This window comes from Amblyomma americanum, chromosome 3, assembly GCF_052857255.1.
Source record: "Amblyomma americanum isolate KBUSLIRL-KWMA chromosome 3, ASM5285725v1, whole genome shotgun sequence".
Taxonomy (NCBI): Eukaryota; Metazoa; Arthropoda; class Arachnida; order Ixodida; family Ixodidae; genus Amblyomma; species Amblyomma americanum.
In genome coordinates, this window is record NC_135499.1 from 217,552,547 (window position 1) to 217,575,660 (window position 23,114).

The window sequence follows — 23,114 nt, forward strand, 5'->3', positions numbered from 1 at the left end:
GAAACTGAACTGTCAAAAGAAACAAACTCGAAGTCAGTCTTCATAAAAAAATAAGTACCTCCTGCATGCCATATGCAAAAAGTGCAATGTCATGGCTTAAAATTCATGAAACAAGACTCTATTAGTCTTGTTTGTATTTATATTGTTTCATCCATGGTTTATCTACTTGTAATAATCCATCCTTCACGGGAACACTATGTACATAAATGTTTTAGTTAAGAAAGGTTGCACATTTACAGATGCCCTAACAATTGATGCCACTAACAAATAGTGTTTAAAGCTCATATATGGTGTTGTGGAGCACCCAAGATACTGTCTTGGGTATTTTTTGTGTACAACCAGGGGGGCTCACCTTAAACATGGCACACTCTATTTCACCCTGGCTCAGCTTGGGAGGTGAAGCACTGGCAGTACCTGGACTTTCCTCAGGCGTTGTGCTAGAACTGAAACACAGGCACCAAATGACCAAACAGCCCAAGCAGCTAGCCTTCTCATAACTCTGTGTCACATATAATAAGGAGTATCAAATAAAATTATGAAGGAAAGAGGTGTGAAGAAGACGACGTGGATTAACCGAAGAATAAAGAAGAAGAAGAAGCATTCGGTGAGGTGGAGAGAGATGATTGGTGGAGAAGAGAAGAAGCAGAAGACGAGGACAAGGCTTACGTGGACTAACGTCAAGGCTATAAAAGGGCGAGGGAGAGCGAGGCACAAGGAGGAAGAACAGAGAAGCGGAGGCTCCGGCGGGTCAGGGACGCATCGGCTGGAAGAGAGCGACGCCAGCTACTGCTTCGGTGAGCTCGCGTTCTACGGCTTCGCATCGTGGACTTCCTGCCGTGCCCGAGCCCGTTCCGGGGAGTCAACGGAGGACGCTACCACCTGCTACGGCCAGGGGTGTCTCCAGCGCTGTCGCCACCCATCCGGATGGTGCCCCAACGCCAACAACACTGGCATCACCTCCACGGGCGCTTGGACCGGGAGCTTATGCGACACCGCCAGCGACGCCAGCCCAAGCACGTCGAACGCCGCCTTGATGCCGGCTACTGGGTCCATACAACGCCGCAGCCGCATCGAACCAACCGTGAGCACGAGCGCCGACCACTAACAGTAGAACACTAGTATAGTAGACGCAGGTAGCAGTGTTCCCAGCTCATGTGTATTTAAAGTCTTTGTGTTTTGTGTTAGTTTTGTGTTCTAGTGTGTGTGTCACGTAGGGTGTATTAAATGTGCGTCTGTGTGTGTACACCTGTCGCCTAGTCCACTCTTTCGGTCCGAGTGTTCTTTGGGGGGATCCGTGACAAAGATAAGTGGCGAGCCTGTGCCAGGATTCATTTGCTTTTTTCTTTTTGCTTTGTCTCGGATCTTTCTGATCTCTCGACGGCAGAAAGTATGGATTTGGCAAAAACGTTAGAAGTGGCGCTCAAGCTAGGGTCAAGCAAGGAAGAGGCGATACATCTCTATGAGGAGCAGGCAAAGAGGCAGAGAGAGGAAAGGGCGCAAGCACGCGCAGACGCTCGTGAGGCAGAAGAGCGAGAAGAGAAAAAAGCTCAGGAGGCAGAAGAACAGGAGAAAAGAAGGATAGAACGGAAGAAAGAGTTTATTTTGTGGAAACAGGCGCATGCCGCGGGAGGATATGAGGAGATCACGGACAATGGTCAGCGTTCCTTAGCGGGTACAGAATCTCCTAGAACGGCCAGAATTTGCCCAAGAAAGCTGATGGCTCCTTTCGATGACAAAAGAGATGATCTGGACGCATATTTGCAACGATTCGAGCGGATAGCTTTAGGGCAAGGCTGGGAGCGCAGTGAATGGGCCACGGCATTGAGCATGTCTTTAGTCGGAGAGGCGCTGAATGTGTTTGGAAGGATGCCTGCTGCTGATTCCATGGACTACGAGAAAGTAAAAAAGGCACTCCTCCAAAAACTCAGGCTTACGGCAGAGGATTTTCGTGAGATTTCGCACTGCGAAACCTGAGGATTCGGAAACCGCTAAGCAGTTTTCCTGCAGGATGACCAACTATTTTGATAGGTGGCTTGATATGTCAAATGCAGAAAAGAGTTTTGAAGGGGTGCGTGACAAGCTGGTCACAGAGCAATTTTTAGCGTGCTGCAGCTCAAAGCTAGCGCTATTCCTGAAAGAAAGAAAGTTGTGTTCACTGGAAGAGTTCGCCGACACTGCAGACCAATTCGTCGAGGCTCAAGGGCTAAGAAATTTGAGTAAGGCAAAGGAGGAAACCCAAAAGATCCAAGAGACAGATGCGGCAAAACCAAGAGCATATGGCGGTGCATATAAGGTGCCAGTAGGGTGTTTTCTCTGTGGCAAGGTGGGACACCGTGCAGTTGACAGTCGGACTAGTAGCGCTGGCCAAAAAACACAGGTTGTGTGTCAAGGTTGTAAGAGGAGGGGTCATACTCTGGATGAGTGCCGATACAGAACGCAGGACCGAGCTGCATGCGTTGTCGACTCTAGGGTAGAACTTGTCACGCGACCTGAAGTTCCACAGCTGAAGGGAGAGCAAACGCCGCTGGAAAATGAGGCGGTGAGTGGAACACCCAAGTCGAAAGCAGCAATGCCGGTGGTGGTTGGGCAAATAGGGAACCGTCCTATATTGGTGCTTAGAGACAGCAGAGCCAACACAGTTTTGGTTCGGAGAAGCCTGGTGAAGGACGAGGACCTTACAGGGGAAGCGTCGGCCGTCACTCTTGTAGATAGCACAGTAAGGTACCTTCCTGAAGCCAGGATTCTAGTGTCCACACCGTATTATACTGGGCACGTAGTGGCAAAATGCATAGACCAACCCGTTTACGATTTCATCTTGGAAAACATTACGGGTGCAAGAAGTGTCGAAGGCCCCGATCCCGAGTGGAGGATGCTCGACGTTGAAGAACATTTAAAGGAGGAAAGGCCCGCGACAGCTCAGACAGGTGTAGTCAGTTACTCGTCGGCAGTGGAGACAAGAGCTCAAGCGACAGCCCGAGCAACGCAGCGTCCACTCTCTACTCCTGTTACGATGTGCCTGAGCGTAACACCGGGCGAAATTGCAATTAGGCAAAAAGAAGACCCGAGCTTGAAGGCTTGCTTCGAAAGAGTCGCGGAAAAAGTGAAAAGAAAGAAGAGTCGTACGTCATTCGAATATCAATTGGTAAATGGTCTTTTGCACAGCGAATGCATATTTAGTTCAGGAAGGCGGGTCCAACAGCTGGTGTTACCGAGAGATATGCGAGAGACCGTGCTACGCTTAGGACATGATGCCATTATGGCCGGACACCAGTGTGTTCAAAAAACGGCGTCTAGGATCACCGAGGAGTTCTTTTGGCCGGGTGTCCAGAGTGACCTCAAGTGCTTTGTTCGCTCATGTGACGTGTGCCAGCGCACAGTTCCGAAGTGAAGAGTTGGTCCCGTACCTCTGGGCAAGATGGCAGCCATCGACCTACCGTTTCAGCGAGTGGCTATTGACATTTTGAGGCCAATCTCTCCAATATCCGCCAAAGGCAATAGATATGTGCTTACGCCGGTTGACGTGGCCACTCGCTATCCTGACGCTATTCCACTGAGAACTATTGACAGTATCCAAGTGGTGGAGGGTATCATGGAAATGTTTTCGCGTTATGGGTTCCCGAGGGAAGTTTTGAGTGACCGGGGCTCGAACTTCACATCGGAACTAATAAAGGAGGTTAACCGCCTTTTGTCCATAAGGCAGTTACTGACGACGCCTTACCATCCCATGTGTTATGGGCTTGTAGAGCAGTTCAATGGCACCCTCAAAAATATGATCAAGAAAATGTGCCACGAGAGACCTACTGGTTGGGATAGATATCTCCCAGCTCTTTTGTTCGCTTACCGCGAAGTACCGCAAACGAGTCTTGGTTTCTCGCCTTTCGAGATGTATGGAAGAACCGTTAGAAGTCCACTTGCAATACTCAAGGAGCTGTGGGCTAATAAAGAGATGGCATCAGATCTCAAGACAACATACACGCACGTTCTTGAGTTGCGGGACAGGTTGAAGGAAACATGCAGGCTTGCACATCAAGGCCTGGAAAAGGCGCGTGAACGCCATAAGGGATATTATGAAAAGAAAGCCATTCACAGGAATCTGAATTCGGGTGACGGGGTTCTTGTACTGCTACCCACAGATCATAATCCGTTATTGATGTATTGGAAGGGCCCGTACCTTGTGACGCGGAGCAAAAAGGACATGGATTATGAGTTATTGATAGATGACACTAAGAACGTTTTCCATGTAAATATATTGAAGAAATACGAAGAAAGGGGTCCCGCACAGTACACCCCCAAGGTAGCATGTGCGGTAGTGGCCGAGGAGACAGATGATGTTGCCGAGGTGCCCACGTGCAGTGGGGAGAAAAATGCAGGAGGGGATAAGGTACTAATGAAGCCCAATGTGAATGAAGGCAGACAATCAGAGCTCTACTCCAAACCAAGGGGGAGACGTTTTCGGATGGGCCAGGCAAAACTGAGTTCATATATTACAAATTAGACTTGTATACAGATAGAGCTAACTGAACAGCTCTAGGTATATCTGGGATGTATCTTGTTGTTGTTGTGCTAATGTATCTCTGGGATTTATCTTGTTGTCGTTGTTGCTGTTGTTGGTATTATGTGATTATACAAGGGAGTGTGTTGTGGACATCGATATGTTTATTAAGGACTCTGTACGGACAACAGAAGTGGTGTGTTAGTGTTCCGAGAATGCAGTTTGGTATGCTGTGTTAGTGGTGTGCTTTTGGTGTGTGCTGGACATCTGCGGTGTGTTGTGTGCTGGGTCCAGAATCGCCACAGAAGATAGTCAGTTGGCTGGATTGCTTGAAGATGAGTATGACGTGAGCAGTTTTTCATGGAAAAACTTTTGAGAGAGGGGCCCCTTGTCACATATAATAAGGAGTCTAAAATGAAATTATGAAGGAAAGAGGTGTGAAGAAGACGACGTGGATTAACCGAAGAATAAAGAAGAAGAAGAAACATTCGGTGAGGTTGAGAGAGATGATTGGTGGAGAAGAGAAGAAGGAGAAGACGAGGACAAGGCTTACGTGGACTAACGCCAAGGCTATAAAAGGGCGAGGGAGAGCGAGGCACGGGGGGGAAGAACAGAGAAGCGGAGGCTCCGGCGGGTCAGGGACGCATCGGCTGGAAGAGAGCGACGCCAGCAACTGCTCTGGTGAGCTCGCGTTCTACGGCTTCGCATCGTGGACTTCCTGCCATGCCTGAGCCTGTTCCGGGGAGTCAACGGAGGAATCTACCACCTGCTATGGCCAGGGGTATCTCCAGCGCTGTCGCCGCCCATCTGGGTGGTGCCCCCAATGCCAACAACACCGGCATCACCTCCACGGGCACTTGGACCAGGAGCTTATACGACGCAGCCAGCGATGCCACCAGCAATGCCAGTCCAAGCACGTCGAACGCCGCCTCGACGCCAGCTACTGGGTCCATACAACGCCGCAGCCGCATCGAACCAACCGTGAGCACGAACACCGACCACTAACAGTAGAACGCTAGTAGTAGACGCGGGTAGCAGTGTTCCCAGGCCGTGTGTATTCATAGTCTTTGTGTTTTGTGTTAGTTTTATTAGTTTTGTGTTCTAGTGTGCGTGTCACGTAGGGTGTATTAAATGTGCGTCTGTGTGCTTACACCTGTCGCCTAGTCCATTCTTTCGGTCCGAGTGTTCTCCGGGGAGATCCGTGACACTCTGCCAAAGCACAAACGCTGCACTGAGTTAGAACGGTGGATGACAGTAAAAAAATTTTAGGTTTATTATTAACAGAGAGAAAGAGACCAGCATGGAGCAGAGAACAAATGCAAGTTGATGTTTTTGCTGAAAATGAGCAGAATTTTAGACCTCGGCAGGATATGCAACCATACAACAGGTGGAAAGGGAATGTAGCTGATGGTAGCAGAGAATGAAGCAAAGTGACGAAGTTAGAACTCTGTAGGGCCAAGGCAACTGTGACTGGTTCAGGACAAAGGAAATTGGACGTTACTGGTCTTTAGTACTGCAATGGGCTTTACTCTGCCACTAACTATGATGACGAAATGCTGAAAAATGGCAGCTCCAGTCAACCAGAATGCAGCATCCACATTTTACCACCTGGAGAGGGTGGTTACATGAGCACTGGTTCCTTAAAAAAGCACTGAAACAGTCTCATTTGAGTGAGTCTAATAGCACACCCTTAAATGTGTTACCGGTTATCTCCACGCCATATTTCAATATGTCCAATAGAGCATTATGGAAAGCACGGGGGAGGTTCACATCAAACGTTACACGCTTTATAAATACAAAACAGGTGCACATTTTTGCATTTATAAAATCTTGTTTTCAAGATCATGCAAAAGTGTAAAACATGCAGGAAGCATCAAGCAAGACACTTTTCGCATTTTTCAGCTGCTAACAATGTACTTCCAAGACCTTGATTTTTACTTCACAGTGTTAAAAATGGATTGAACCTTGATGCAGACTCGTCACTGTTGCTCAACTCTAGGCACGCCAAGTGAAGCCGCTCCACCAAGAATGGTATAACGCTCTCCTTGATGTTGCCCAGGACTTGGCGAGTGATCAACAGCGTTGCAAGTTGCTACAGCATAGAGGAAGAGACAGTGTTCACTGTCAACTCAAGTTGTGGTAACAACAGACAGAACTGAGCATCAATCCTAGCCCCTAAATACAATGGAACATACATACTTAGTTGTAACAATGGAACATACATGCTTAGTTATAATTACAGAAAAATATGAGAGTGAAACGCACGTACGAATGCATGGTCTGTATATGACTACATTTACAGCCTACTTGTACTCACTATAAACATACTTCTCCTCTGTCTTCTAACTTTGCGTTAAAGTGAAGCAGCAGACACTTCAATTATTTCACAATACTAACATTAATACGGTATAAGTGATTAGGCAGATTCAATAATACGAACTTTTCAAAACAATACACAAACCTTCCTTTCAATGTGAACCTGGAGAGGAATGAGGCAACAGCTCAAATTCTTCCAAAGGTAAAGTGATGGACGAAATTCAATTATCAAGAGCAAGTTTTTCATCAACTTATTAGGTACAAAAGTGCTGACAAAAGCACTAAGCACTGTAATAAACAATATGGAGCAACAAGAATAATAACAAGTCTGGAAATGCTTCTGCAATCTACTTAACTATAATGACAAGATGATAAATTAGTGTATTCTCCCCCTTTAGTGTAGGATCTGTTCCCAGGTACTTGAATCATCCATATGCAGTGGCAATCCCTAACTAAGTGCTGTACTGGAGGCCGCTTCTTAAAAACCAAAGCCAAAAAATGAGATCTCTAAAAGAATTACAGAGACTCGTTAATGTGCAAACTTCAGAATCAAACTTATTGGCATGTCAAAATAATACAACATATTCATGTACAGCAGGACATCCCACAATGGAAAACAGTAATGGGACCTCCTTTATGAACGAGAAGGGACTAGATAGATTAGCAACAACTTCAAAACTAGAAAGTAATTAGCTGAAATGGTTTATCGCATAACGTCCAAAGCGACTCAGGCTATGAGGGAATTAGCTGAAATGTAAGTAATAACACAATAAAATGAACATCATTGCATAATATACGAAATGTAGAAAACAAAAACACCCTATTACACTTGAAGAGGGGGCAGCTTTCAAATGCTGAAAATCTCGAAAAAAAAAAAATCGAATTTTAGAGAACACCAGATTTCATATCTATAAGGTCTTTCTCATTATATCCCAAAATATTTTTTCCAAAAACTGCCCAGAAGTGACCTAATTTTTTTTTTTGTGACCATAGGTAGCAAAAAACTGGCTGAGATCTCTGTGAAAATGCCAGTTTTCTCAAAAGTGTTTTTTGACCTGACTGCCATGCTTGCAGAAAGCATAGCGTGGCAATGGCTTCATCGATTCGCATGCGGTTTGTTGCATTGTGTTCTTTGATGAAATATTTAAGCAGTGACATTCCCATATTTCTGATTTAATGCCTCATTTTTCCACCTTGTCACTAATTTGACATGACGGTAATGAGTGCATTATGCAAGCATGGATATTATGTTCAGTGTAGAAAAAACCAGGTTGATAAAAATATTTGGAGAATGTTATTGTATGAACCATTCCCTTGGCTAAAACTTAAGAGTGACTCTATGCTTCTATCGCATTTTGTAGTCATGTTAGGCTTTCTGTAAGTTTGGTATAGCAATGAAGCACATAAAAATTTGTAATGTAAAAAAACTACTGAAGATATATGAGTGAAAATTTGTATTTACTAATTTAGTGCACTTCCCAATAAGCACGCCGTATTTATTCACTCTAGGACAAAAAAATAAAAAATTCACCTCCAAATGTTGTGTCCCTGCTTTGTAGAAAGAAAAGCACACCCCACCTTAAGGGTATGGCGCGATAGCATTGTATAGGTAGCAGCAAACACAGCCTGCAACTGACTGCGATGCTGCCAGGAGAAAAAAACTGATTCGTTCAGTCAAGGTCATTGCGCGTGCTCGATGCGAACATGGACGGCGGCAAGAGCGACTCTGCCTCATCTTCCACTGTGTTCCCACCAGTGATGCTGCTGCTACAGCTTAGGCGCCGTGGCGATCCACAGCATGTCTTAGTTCTGGTGGTCGCCGCATGCTGGCACCTTTATACCAATCATTTGTGCAGTGCTGCCATGCCAGCCAACCAATCAAGGATTTTTTGCTCGCGAATTTTTTTCTGTGACATGGGATCCTTAAGCTATCGCTTAAAAATAGAAAACAAAGAGTAATAGCAGCACAAAGAAAAATGTAAAATAATAATAAAGAACGAAGTAAAGATGTTTAGCATTCTTTTGAAATTTGTGCGTCTTTGATGGTTTTATATCCAGTTTGAGTGTATTCCAGAATGTGACAGATCAAAAATGAACTCTTTGTTTATCATAGTTAGTACTAGCCTTAGGTAAAAGATAATAATTGCTTGAAGCAAACCTGGTCACATTAGTAGCTACTAAAAAGCAGTGAGGTATCAGGGTGTCGCTTTAAACTTTAATTCAACAGCATGACTAAGATGGTTCAACATAGCTAGGCAGTGCGTGCATTGACCGTGCAAAAGAATCCAGTTACAAAGGTTTTTAGAGAGAAGTCACTGGACCAAGCTGCCTCAGAAGGGAAGCAAATTACTTGCATAGAACGCTCCCACTTATGACTCTAGTGCTCATGCAATATACGAGAGCCGAGCCTAAAAACCAGGGTCGAAAGCAGGTATAACGAGAATAAAAGATAGGAAGTACTTGCCTCTCTCAGCTGCTCCATGTCTTGGAGATAGAAGGCTATGTAGAATAGTGACAGGAACGAGTTGACAAACTGGAACTGAATGTGAACTAAATTAAGTTTCAAAGAGCAGAATCAGCAACACACTGCGATATTCAGCCAAGCACATGTAAAAAGCACGTCATATATGCTGGAGGGTCACAAATGTTGCTTTTTTTTTTTATTGCGAAAGTGTAACTGCTGGCATAAGGTTACTCTGCTGTCTTCAGGAACGGTACGTTAGAAAAAAAGATGCATTAATCTAAACTATGAGAAACACAGCGAACTGTTTATATAGATTGGCCAAGTGCAAATGTGAACCACTATGAAATGTTATTCTTTCCATTTCACAGCTGAACCTTAAATGAGGAATTTTGTTTGAACTCTAATGGAAAATGGAATAAAAACAAAGTCCTTTGACAACCTGGTTGTGGCGTTTCAGTTTTTTTTTTCCTAAGTCCTTTCTTGTTGTAAAAATGAAGCTATAGCATAAAAGCACTGAGTGTATTTTTGTTATGAAGCAAATTATTTTTGAGCATTTAGTCCTTTTTTCTTCACAGGCAGACTTTATAGACTGAAGGCAGACACTGCACAGTGAAGGGAGAAGTTTGACTGAAGGTGGCAATGCATGAATTCGAAAACCACATTTGTGAAAGATGCAATGGTAAAATAGCACAACAACACGTACAAAGCATCCAAATGCAATGCTTACAATTTGCATGCCATGAACACTCACAGTATATGCTGCAAATACGGCAGCTTGTAATTTCCACACACACACGTGCGAAGAAAGAAAACTTGAGGATCATGCCTCCATTCTCTAAGATTGGGGATGATAACACAGTGGCATCCAGTGAACAAGAAACATAGTGCTCTCCTATTATGCACTTTGTAGGCTCTCACAAAAGGCAGTGATTAGGCACAGAGAAGGAAGGTGCAAAACAGAGGCATCACAAGGCTGACCAGTACCCGGTGTGACGGCATGGCATGTCAACCCCTTCTATGCACTGCTGCCTCTGTCTGTGTCCTCATGATGTGAACCTCCCCTCACCTACGGCACCCCCGCTGCACCTCCACCCCCTCTCAATACAGGTGCAGTCAGCACCCCACTAGTGACACTACTGACATTAGCAGTAATTGACACTTGGGAAAGCATGCACAGGCTCTCGTGGCCCTCGCCTGATTTGAACTAAGCCAACATTTTATGTAGGGATTCCGCTTGGCTACTGAGCCGGAGTTCCCGGGTCTGAATCCGGCCGCGGCAGCCGCGTTTTGATGGAGGTGAAACGCAGAAGCGCTCCTGTGCTGTGCACCCACCGCGGTGGCTTATGTTGGATGAGAGCAGTGCAAAAAAAAAAAAAAAAAACAATGTGCCACAAGTATCCCTGCGAGTAAACTTATGACTTCCATATATCAAGTGGTGGAATGTGGTGGACACTTAGGTGTTTATGCATATACGTATTACATTATCTTGAATTGACCATATCAAGACAGAATTACTACTTAAATTGACTAATGCACAGTACTAACAACCAAATCTGAGCAAGAGCTGAAACATTCAGAAACCAGAAGTTAACTACATAGGTTTAAGTACAAAAGCTACGTCGTGGATCTTTTTTCGCAGATGGCTAAACTAGCCTATTAGCAGAAATATGTGCACACGGACTAAAACTGAGCCATAAGGCTCACAGGGACATGAAAACTCACCTCAGGTCAACCTACAAAGCCGACATCTTCAGCACCTCCTCAGCAAGCATTAACATTGTGAAATCTGCTGACACTACTGACATTGTGACACTACTGACATTAGCAGTAACTGACACTTGGGAAAGCATGCACAGGCTCTCGTGGCCCTCGCCTGATTTGAACTAAGCCAACATTTTATGTAGGGATTCCGCTTGGCTACTGAGCCGGAGTTCCCGGGTCTGAATCCGGCCGCGGCAGCCGCGTTTTGATGGAGGTGAAACGCACAAGCGCTCCTGTGCTGTGCACCCACTGCGGTGGCTTATGTTGGATGAAAGCAGTGGGAAAAAAAAAAAAAAACAATGTGCCACAAGTATCCCTGGGAGTAAACTTATGACTTCCATATATCAAGTGGTGGAATGTGGTGGACACTTAGGTGTTTATGCATATACGTATTACATTATCTTGAATTGACCATATCAAGACAGAATTACTACTTAAATTGACTAATGCACAGTACTAATAAACCAAATCTGAGCAAGAGCTGAAACATTCAGAAACCAGAAGTTAACTACATAGGTTTAAGTACAAAAGCTACGTCGTGGATCTTTTTTCGCAGATGGCTAAACTAGCCTATTAGCAGAAATATGTGCACACGGACTAAAACTGAGCCATAAGGCTCACAGGGACATGAAAACTCACCTCAGGTCAACCTACAAAGCCGACATCTTCAGCACCTCCTCAGCAAGCATTAACATTGTGAAATCTGCAAAACCTGTGCAAAACTCACATGCATGCAGTGACACAAAAGTTTCAGTGCTCATGCTTTGTTTGCTGTACCACAGTTCATGCACTACCAACTGAAAAGCAGCTGCACTAGAACACAGAAAATAAGGCCTCCGTGCAAGACCAAAATGCACGGTTTCTTCAAATCATGCCATACTCTAAATCCCTAATTTTGCAAATATATAAAAAAATAGAAAGTGATTAAAAAGCTACTGTGTGTACTCCTCTTAAATTTGGTACCTATATAAAGAACATGGAGGCAAGATAAGAGAATCAGAGCTGTTCACGAAATGTACAAGTGCTGAGCTTGCATTTTCTTGAGCCACAAGTATGGTCTTGGAATCGACTCAGCAAAACAAATAATGCTGTTAGGTTAACCCTTTAAAGCCCAAATCATGAAGGAATAAAATGTGGGTGCTAAAATATGGTTATATTATATTATAGCATGGGTACACCATAGTAGTTAATGTACTCATATTTAACAGCCAATATTAAAATTTTGTTAGCGCCACTAAAATTTGAGAAATCGACATGTATCTGATCAGCAATGATGAGCATTTGGTCCGTTTTGTGCTGCTAATTTGAATTGTGTGAAAATCGAGTTTGTGGTGCAGCAGTGGCCGAATTTGCTGTACTTGATGGCGACCATCAGTGCAGCAAGGCCTCAAGGCTTTCCCGGTCTTCACCCAAGCCCGTCACTTTCCCATCTCGATACCCACACATTCCCGACTGCAGAGTGTGCAAACGTCACCCTTCCACCATTTCTACTGCCCCTACTGCCCCAAGGCAATTACTAGACCAGTGCCCTTCTGCCTTGGCTATCCGCCTGAGACCTGACTGTGCCGCCAGCTGTCCCAGCCAGATCTCTGACCATGACTTCTTCCCGAACATTTTCTGCTTCCCGAACATTTTCCCAAACCACACGCCTGTTAACTTTCTTGTGCACATCGTCCAATCGTGTTCTTGAGCCATTTTGTGTGTTCCGTTAGCGCTCATCCTTTTCTTTACTTCCACCAGTGCTTACCTTTCTTAACTTCATGTGAACATTCGTGTTCTCTCTGGCCGCAATGAACTCATCATCTCAAAATCGTCTGCCAAGCAGATGAGCCTAAAATCGTCCAGATAGAAACTCTTCATGAATGACTTCATGATAGCAGTGTGGAAAATCCTCAAAGAAACACTGCAGATCGTCAAACACATTTTTCCTGACTTGCAACAACTCCCTTGTCAAGAGCCGTGGAACCCAGCGAGCACATATTTTTCTTTATCTCAGCTGTCTGAATAGCGTTAAGATGGATCTTTTTGCTATAACTCTGTGCCCCATAATCTGCCTTGTGGTGATGCATCTGTAATCTTGAATGAGTTCATCAATAACTGATGCATTTTCATCGGTTGTGACGCTTGATGGTCAATCTCAATGCGGCAGGACATGGATACTGCAATCACCGCGCCTAAACATCCCAAGCCATGAAAACACATTACTATGATTCACTGTGCTGTCCCCGTAGACTGGCAACAGCTTTCAGCGAATTGATATTGCTGAGTTATCAATGAACTTGTAGAGGAATTCAATCACTGCACGCTGGCGTCGTAGGGTGTCACGTTGATCATGCACGATAGCTTACATGAAACAACAGAAAATAGAAGTTTGATATGGTCCAAAGGACCAATGCTTGTAAATACAAAATTTCACTTCCCTGGTGCTTAGCACTACCGAGTTACAGCGTATTGCGGATTACTTTTTGATCAACCCTTGTATGTCGCGATTTCGTGACACTTGGCATCAGAGGGTTAAAAAGAGGAAAGGGTTATAAAGAAAAATTTCAAAGGCAATTTTCATAAGAATCTAATGCTCCCTTGATGTACATACTATGAAATTTACTGCCAGAAGAAGTAAAGATGATTATCTGAAGAAGGTAACTGATGACCCATTGGCTCCTCAGCTCTGCCCTTGTGTTTCCTCAGTTACGGTTTAATTTTTTTTATAGTGTAGCTAAAATTAAAAGCAAATTGAAGACTACAGTCAAATCAAAGTTACTACAAGCAATGCAAAAACCTAAGTGCATTAACAAGAAGGCACAAGGGGTGCTAAAGCAGCCACACAAATGGTGCAATACAGATGCGGGCAACAAAAGTGGCAAAGAAACATCGTAACAGTAAGCAAGCTTTGACTGACCAATGCTATTTTGATGATGAGCTGGTCCTCATAGTCTTGGTCTAGCCTGTAGTTCTCTGTGGAGGCAAAAAAAAAAAAAAAGAAATACAGAAAACAGATGGAATAGGCGAACTAAGCAGTAGCCGACTTTAGAAGAAAACACGAGGTGGGCTGAGTTGTGCCAGCAAATGCCCGCACCAACACGAACTTGGAAGTGTAACATCACAGTGAACGTGATACAATTTTCCCAGAGTTTACAGCTGAACAGTGGCAGCCAGATTCCATATATAAAGTTTTGCAGATTATTATTACACATAAGGTTTCAAAAATTGCGCGTTGTGCCCCAGCTTTAGATGCAAAATTGTGTGTGTATATCGCAGCAGTACATGGGATATGAAAGATGGCATGGTAGATGCTCCTAGCTTAATCTTGGATACCTGATCTTCCCAAATGTCTGTGGAAATCTTGAAATGCCAGTATTTGCACTCTTTGCGACTGTTTCGGCACCACTGTGGTAGCCAACAGTAATTTGGCGAAGTTGAGACCAATTCATTGTAGATTTGCAGCTGTGCTAATTTGGAACTTCATTACGGATTCACTATCAGCAAAAAAACATGACGGTGGTTGCAGTGTATGTAGTGCTGCTTCTGTAAATAATCAAGACTCACCCATGTCATTGAGCCAGAGTGCGATGCGGTAGTAGACAGTGTCCAGTACGTGGATCACCACAGCCAGTAGCACCTGGGGAACAGATGGCAGTCATAGTAACTGACAACTTTCCTTGAGAAGAAAGAATAGGTCTGCAGTCCACAGTTTTTCAAAGGGTACCATTTGTGGTAGATGAACGTCAAACTGGAGGCACATTCCCTCTATTCATGTCTGCAAGTATAGTTTTTTTCATGTATTTAATTGCAAATGAACCTGCATTACTGTTAATGATTTTGGTTGAATCTGAGACCTTGTCAGCTGGTAGATAAGTGCAATTAGAAGTGCACATGTGCAAGCAAGTAACTGCGCAGTTTAGGCATGAAGAGGCTGATTTCCCCCGCTTTCTCATGTACATATTGTCCTTTGTGTTCCACGTTTATGGTGCAGCCCTTGGTGCTGTGGTGACAAACTTCAGTGTTTAAGTATTGATAATGCAAGACATCACGTGTGAAACAAATTCTGGCATGACAGCTACTGCATAAAAGAAGCTGGCAGTGTTACTCTGCTGCCACACCACACACAAGCGTTTCCCACATGTAGCATCTACAGGTAAAGTCACTGTCACAAACAGTGTCAACACTATAAAGAAAATCTTTTTCTCTTCAATAAAGCTTCTATCACTGTGGCACTGCCACATCAAAATATAAAAGAAGCTTTGCTGTCTGGCAGACAGTGCAACCTTGTTAAAAAATATGTGCAAAGCGGCAGTGCACTCTAACCGAAACAGCTGAAATGCATCCATTGGCCTTTGCCAGGCCAATGGAGGTATGTCATGAAGGAGGACACTCACAGAACCTCTTATTCATATAGGTATAGGATGACAGAAATCAGTTATTTGTCTTCCGCCAAAGCAGTCTCGCAGCTACTAATGCAGCCTTGAAGGCTGCATTACTGGGTAATGACTTCTCTATTGGGCCTCGTATATGGGTGAACAGGCAATGCACGTCTAGCATGCATGTAGTTTCTCAAGCGGAAGGTCCCAAGCTGTCCAACTTCTTTGACGACGTCACTTGCATTGGACATTTCGAGAGTGATACAGGCAACAACGTTGGACCATGCTACAGAAGTCTCAACTGCAATGTGTTTAAGTCTATAAACATGCAAAAGCTCAGTTTCTACAGCATCTTCCCACTGCAAAACATCTGCGAAGTGCCTTTCACAGGTGTCGTCGTCATCGATCGTCATCAACGCGAGACTGGTGAGACATGCTGGGGAGTGATATCTGTTGGGAAGCACTCGACTTGGAAAGCACGCGATCCATAAAAACATCAGTAAACCTGAGAACGCAACAACATAGGGCTGAATCAAGGGAGTTTAGTGATGCCAGTCAGCCAGCAATGTGGCAATAAGTTGGATACGGCACATGCAGGAAAATGAAAGTCTGCTGTGACCAGCCTGAGCTGCAGAGCCACCGCGATGCAGAGAAGTCGAGTCACGTGATAACCATAGGCACTGGACACACCCATGCTGCTAGGACACCAGTGCCTACCAACGGGCTGGTGGCAGGGTAGCGGATATGCAGATATATGCAGATGCACATATGCAGATATACATATGCAGATGCACATGGTGACAGCAGGAGAGAGTGCTCCCTCTCTGGTGTACCAGCAGCAGCTGCAAGCATATTTGTAGAGCATTACTCAGTGTTAGCATCTCTTTGTCGATGCGTCGCAGGGATCTACACATTAGGAGCAAAGGTGAAGTTTTCTTTCTGTGCACAGCATAATTTATGGCTCCTTCATACGAGAATGCTTCAGCCCCGTATGCGATGATAGGTACGCGCTAACCGAGATGCTCGCAATACCCCATACGTCATAAGTAGGATCCGAATAGAGGAAGCTTAAATGGAAGGTGAATTGGAGATTTTAGTAGAACTTTAGCCCAAGTGAGCATGCCTTAATGAGGTATTGCTGTAAACATTTGTGCACCCAAACAATGCAGCAGTTCGCACAAAGATTGCAAGCAAAGCCTGTGAGTATGCAATGCACACAACTTACCTTCGGCAAAAAGGAGAAGTTGCCCAGGAAGTGCCTTTGCACACGCCACTCGTCCCACCAGTGCTGCATGTCACATAAATAGTAGTAGTAGTGGTTTATTTAAAATATTAATAAAAAGGAAAGAAAAGATTTCTGCTAGCTGCCATGGCTACAGGAAGCACCTGAGCTGGGGCAGCCGAAATAAAGGTATAGCAGGCAAACTGGAGAAATGAAAGAAAAGAGGTGAGGGGGCAGGCAGAAAGGATAGGGGGGAGAGAGGTACAATATGCAAGTATTCTATTTACACTATAGGATATGTACAGGTTGGGCACGTGTGATTTCGATAATCAAAGAGGAAGAGCACGCGCACACAACACAATGTACACTACAGATGGAGTGGGGCGTCCACAAGACCGTGAATAAAAATTGCTTTCTCAGCAGCAGGTGCCAACCAACATGACACAGACAACAAAAAACTACACTTCATATCATTAGCTCCTCACAGCACTGCCAAGGCAACAAAGCATACAGAGGAGATGTCTTTGTGCTGCGGAATGTTCAACAGTCCAGCAAGGGAACAGCAGTTCACAACTGGTAGTGAGGTGCTGGAAGCGGTGAGGGAATACGTCTACTTAGGGAAGGTAGTGACCGCTGATCCGGATCACGCGAGGGAAATAACTATAGAAGAATAAGAAGGGGGTGGAGTGTATATGACAGGTTCTTTCAGATCATGAATGGCAGTTTGGCAATATCCCGCAAAAGAAAAGTATACAACAGCTGTATCTTACCAGTACTCACGTACGGGACAGAAACGTGGAGGCTAACAAAAAGGAAAAGGAGGCTAACAAAAAGAGTTCAGCTCAAGTTAAGGACAACGCAGCGAGCTATGGAAAGAAAAATGATAGGCGTAACATTAAGAGACCGAAAGCGGGCAGAGTGAGTGAGGGAACAAACGCAGGTTAATGACATCCTAGTCGAAATCAAGATAAGAAATGGACTTGGGCATGGCATATAATGCGAAGGCAAGATAACCGCTGATCATTAAGGGTAACAGAGTGGATTCCAAGAGAAGGCATGGGAGGAAGGGGCAGGGCTCCGAAACGAAGGCATGAAAACATACGAGGCGGGTTGCTCGAAATGCAGATATAGAGACACGCGAGCCTGGCCGATGCCACGACTGCGGCACATTTATGGTGAAAGCCTCTGTTGGGGAGTCAGTTATTATGATGTCTGTCCCCCTCTCTTTCGCACTTGGCAGTTTGGCATGTAAGATAAGCAGGACAGCAGGGCAAGAGTGTGCCAGCAACGGGACCGAACTTCCGGTGTAGGTGAGCTCCCTAAAACAGCTTTTCACTGTAAAAAAAGCATTACACATCAGGCTGTTAGTAGGTAAAACCTCGCTACAAGAAACACTCAAGGGACCCGAGAAAGATGTCTCTTGTAACCAAGGCCTCTTGTAACCAAGAATTCTAAAACCGCTGAGGAGTCGGACTAGATCAGTTTATTGGACATCAGGATATAAGTGCGTTTAAACACATTCACACACATATACAGGAAATTGTTGACATGACTTCACATGACTTCACTTCAACATGACTTTTAGACATTCGAGTTTGTGTCTGATATGAAACTACAGTGGATAAATCGTCGAACACTGTCCCATTTAAACATGGCGACAGCTCCAGAGTCTGACTGGTCTGACCACTAGCGTACAAAGCGACTGGCACCGCGGAAGCTGGGGCTGGAATCCAACCCAACATAAATTCAACTCAATAGTCGGTGCAGGAGTGGGACTACAATTATAGAAGCAGAATGATTGAAGTTTTGGCACAGTGAGACAGTAATTGCAACCATGAGATGAGTGACATCCAGCTGAGGAACGGAACATAATCGAGCCAAGGGAATGAGAAGTGCAGCGCATACGAGTTGGTATCATGTCGGCCGCACTGCGTGGGCGTATCTGGGTTGTGTCTCTTCTATATAGAGAAGAATTTATTCTAGGGACCTAAAGAAGTTGTTCTTAGTAACCGAGCATCCCGTATAACCCTGTCTCTTGTATGCAATGTTGTTAACATGGCAAACATAGGAAAACCAACCAAAATACTTTCAAATGTCTTTTATAACAGATTGTCTCTTGTAACGGTTTCTCTTGTAATGAGATTTTACTGTACCACAAAATTTCCAAGAAATTAAATGTGTCTGCTAACCTAAGAAGATACAGTGGCCAAAGATTGCCATCAAAAAGGAGGTACGAGGACGAGGCTTATCACTCTGAAACTCTGGCCACAAGTAGTGCTGCAGAAAAACTAGAAACTATTGCTTAAGGGGGCATGTGGCTTTCAGGAAAACTTTTTAATTTCTTAATGCATTTATATGAAATTTTTTGTGCATATTAAATATATTTTGTGACCGATTGCACACAATTTCACAGTCACCAAAAAATTGGTTTCTAATAAATATTTTTCTACTGAATCTTGCGAAAAGGCTGCTTATTTATGTGGCAGAAGGCTGGCTCAACATTCATTGCGTTCGTTCCTACTGGCGTGCTAAAGGTTAGGACATTCTTAAAAATGCACTAAAGAGGAATCCGAACTAGTCTTTTTACCGCGGGAAATCAATCTACATGCGCCGAACATTCTTAAAAACTTCAAATTATTGTCCTGTGCGGTCGATTTCTTTAATTTAAATCGGATTAAACGTCCCAGCTCCTGCCTTTTTTTGAAATCAACACTGAAGGTAGGAGGAGTGAACCAACGTGTGGAGTGCTTTTTAGCAAGTCCCGCCATGGCTTCGCTTTCTCTTTTATTTTGTTTTTTAGGTTTCTGTGAATAAATGGTTCAGTCGCAGAAAACATAGCCACAAATTAGGCCCACGGAAATAAAAATACGCGTGGGCTCTTTGATTTATGTATCACTCCACCGAAGGCAGAGAACAGGACCCTGTCCCTACCCGTTCAGTAGATTGCTGTGCTACAAGTAGGAAGTGCTGTGGTTTGTGTTCTGACCCTCAGGTCTCCATGAGTGCAAGCCGTATGCTTAGAGCTTCTGCATTAAACATGCAACTCCCAGTATACTTGCTGACAGTACTTAAGGAAGCACATAAGGAAGGTCTTTCACACTTTTCCTTTGCCGCATAATTTATGGTGCCCTTATAGTAAGTTTTGAACACTTGTATGTCACTATTTGCATTTTTTTTTTTCTGCTTTCAGTGGTCATCTAACGTGCTGTACAGTAGTACTTATGGTTCTCTCAACAGTTATGCTGCCATAGATTTTATTCACACAGCCCTGTAATGCAGAAAAGCATAAATGCTTATGCACACAGGTTTCACTTAATGCTTGTAATAATAAGGAAACAAATACAAAAATGTGTGTTTCCACACTGTTTAAGTGCTCATGAGGAATTAAAGAAACAATCACCTGGAGCTGAAATATGAGGAAGACAGTCAGCACTACAATCAGGAGGCAGAAGGCCACCACAGGCAGAGTCACAAGGTAGCGAAACAGGTGTCTCTTCCAGCCAGGATAATTTGGCTCCAAGCGCCCTGTCACAGGGCTGCGGCTTGGTTCACCCTGGAAGAAAGAGTGCAAGGCAATGGAAATGCAACACTGAAAATATTGATTCCGTTAAATGCAATGCTTTCACTATGAACAGCAGTCACACATATTTAGATAATATACACTGCCAGTATTCTGTGTGCCAGTATTCTGTGCTACCAGAATGGCTACAAAACAGGCTCTCATTATTACGTCAACAGCCACTGCTTTCAGGGGACATCAGCCATGCTTCCAGTCACATAGGAGATCCCAAACAATGCTTGCCTCATGATGCGCAAGCTACTACAGTACAGAGAAGTTGGACACTTAGCAGAACTGAAGTGAAAACTAATCAGGCATTGGAACTTGGAACATAAAGAACCAGCACAGGAAAGTTTCCTCACACAATTTAAAGGCTAGTATAAAACTGAGTAAAAAGCCATCATGTGACCTTACCAGTAGGGTAAGATATAAAAAACTAGTGGCCCCATAACCACCTCTCAGCACAGGCCACTTCCTATTTTGATGCTGCCATCATATCCTCTCCGTCTCTGTTCAACTCTGTGACCAATCAATATTGAGGAGACAGTCGTAAACGTCAGCGTAATTCCCATATTCGCTCATATACTACCCAACCAGCTTGCATGTTCCAGTTCTCACCCTGAACTGGGGCCTGGGCTCCACCAGCAGCTCGCTCTGCTCATCTAGGGTACCCCACTGGTAAGAGAGCTCTGCCGAGTACCGCTTCCACATCTCCAGGTAGATGGTGGCCCACAGCATGTTGAGCAGTGCAAAGCCCACCAGGCATGCGTCCTCCTGTGTCTGTCCACATGCAAGAGAGAGCAAGCAGCACTGAAGTTGGGAAAGACTTCTCTTCCTTCCATGGTGACCTGAATCTGTGCTCTGGTGGCTCAAAAAAAAATTTCTGGTCAACACTGTCACCAAGAGTGGCTCTAGAGCACCAAGTTTTGTAACAAAAATTCTGTGAACCACTGGGGACAGGTGCGGTCACCTTGTTAAAATATCCTGCTGCCACTACTACTTGTCAGCAACCAGGCTTAGCCATCCATGATCATAAGCTTTTGGTTGAAATATAGATGTCAGCTGGAAGGCAAGGTTACCTGAAACAGGGGTGCTTTGCAAACTCTGCAAAAGCTTCCGCTGTTAGAATGATGTGCTGGGTAAAAGTGGCATTCACCATTCCTGGACACGAAATGATAGGGACCTCCTCCTCTGCTGTAAGGAGGAGTTCAGAAAGAGAGGAAAGGGAGGATGTGCCCTCACTGCCTCTCCTTTACTGTCACATCTGCCATTTGGGGTGGCAGCTAATCAGCCCTGGTGCTTGTCATATCAGTGTCCCAAGGAGGAGGTTATAAGGAAAAGAACAGGAAGATGAGCTCCTACTCTATCTGCCTCAACACAGCAACCCTGTTTGCTGCTTGGAGGGCGGCACAGCTGGTGAGTCTAGGGCGTTTCAATGCATATGCACCACAGGCATGTGACGCCTATGGTGCACATAAATGCATAGATGCAGCTCGCGCAGCAACAGTCCAACCCGCCCAGCTCTCACCAAAAATGCCGAGGCCATGCCAGGGTCCCACACTGTCTAAGAACCAGCAATGATGAAAGTGACCTCCAAGCAGAAGAAGTGCAGTGAGGCAGAAGCACGAGAATGACATCAGAAGCATCAATTGACACCACATGCCACGGCACAGTGGCTGCTATCATCTCCAGTACACTTTGGGTGGTCACCAGCAATACCTGTTAGGCAAACTGTAATCAGTTGACCATGCAATCAGCAGGAAATTACTGCCTTGCTCTAGAGTGAGACATAAGAGCAGTCAGATGACGCAGGAAGCTACACCAAGGTTTCCACGAACCCCTTATTGATATCTCCATGAACCCCTTATTGTTTCTCGTAATAAAATGCATGTTAAAAAAGAAAATAAAAGGTTATAAGCATAACCTTGTAGTGCATGATAATAAAGATGCAGCACTGTCATGACAAAAAATAGCATGTTGGTGTTAATATATGCGAGCAGCACCCTTGTGAATCAGTAGCATTCAGCGAAGGTCACTCAACAAGCCTCACCAACCACAGCACATAGGCTCACCTGCTGCCCGTGGGAGCCACAGGAGAGGCCCACCAGCAGGCCAACAAAGGCTGGCACAGCTAGGGCCCAGGTGTAGTGGCCCAGCCACGCAAAGTACATGGACACCTTGGCACCAAAGTAGTTCCGCACACGCTCTGTCCAAACAAAGAGTAATACCGTTACAGACCTCAACACTGTTCTAAGCACTGTTCACAGTTACGAAAAATATGCTCCCTACCGCAGCACCTTTAACAGCTACGCAAGGACTATCAAACGAGAAACATCTGTACATATTTTTATAGAATGAGTTCCTGTTATGAACAGTGCATTCTTTTCATTGCCTTACTCATGGATACTGCAATCACTAAAATAAATTTTAGCAGGACAGGAAACACAGAAAATGTGTTTACATTGAACATGAGCTTATTAAAAGGCTCTTATCACAGACAATACAGAATGTAGGAATGCTTACAAGAATGTACAAATTATAAGGAGAGAATATATTAATCGATACGCAAAAGCAAAATGAAAAAAAAAGAGAAAGAACCAAGACAAAGGATCATGCATCGGAAGCTGTGTATTTGCACTTTACACGTGCCAAAAAATCCTTCTCCTATAGTTCTGGCTTGTTTGTGCTTGAATTTTACACGCTGAATTCACTTTATGGCTTGCCTTGTTAGAAATAAACTTCCATCACCTGTCAGCCTGAGAATCAAAAAAGGAAACTCTGAGCTGCAGGGTTTGACACTGCCATCTGTTGGACAGAGACTAGTAACTCTAGAAGCAGCATCACGGAGCCATTAGGCTGTAAGTCCTCGTGTCCTTTGCTCTGAATCAACGAAAGGCACGCCATGTGGCTCTGATTGCAAGGAGTGAACAGACGGCAGAGAA

General features: G+C 44.5%; 1 protein-coding gene across 2 annotated transcripts in view; it reads right to left on the minus strand.

Moving 5' to 3' along the window:
• LOC144126072 (anoctamin-8-like) overlaps positions 1–23,114 on the minus strand; it is a 48,716-nt gene that overhangs the window by 18,366 nt on the left and 7,236 nt on the right. The window contains exons 5-13 of one of the 2 annotated variants that reach the window (XM_077659984.1): positions 22,245–22,378; positions 20,791–20,946; positions 20,014–20,166; positions 16,617–16,679; positions 14,580–14,652; positions 13,933–13,988; positions 9,273–9,347; positions 6,457–6,584; positions 353–443 (exon numbers count right to left, since the gene is read on the minus strand). In XM_077659984.1, coding sequence (XP_077516110.1) covers positions 353–443; positions 6,457–6,584; positions 9,273–9,347; positions 13,933–13,988; positions 14,580–14,652; positions 16,617–16,679; positions 20,014–20,166; positions 20,791–20,946; positions 22,245–22,378 — 929 coding nt within the window. Of the gene's footprint in view, positions 1–352; positions 444–6,456; positions 6,585–9,272; positions 9,348–13,932; positions 13,989–14,579; positions 14,653–16,616; positions 16,680–20,013; positions 20,167–20,790; positions 20,953–22,244; positions 22,379–23,114 lie in introns of both variants that reach the window. The other variant, XM_077659983.1, reaches the window with a different exon arrangement.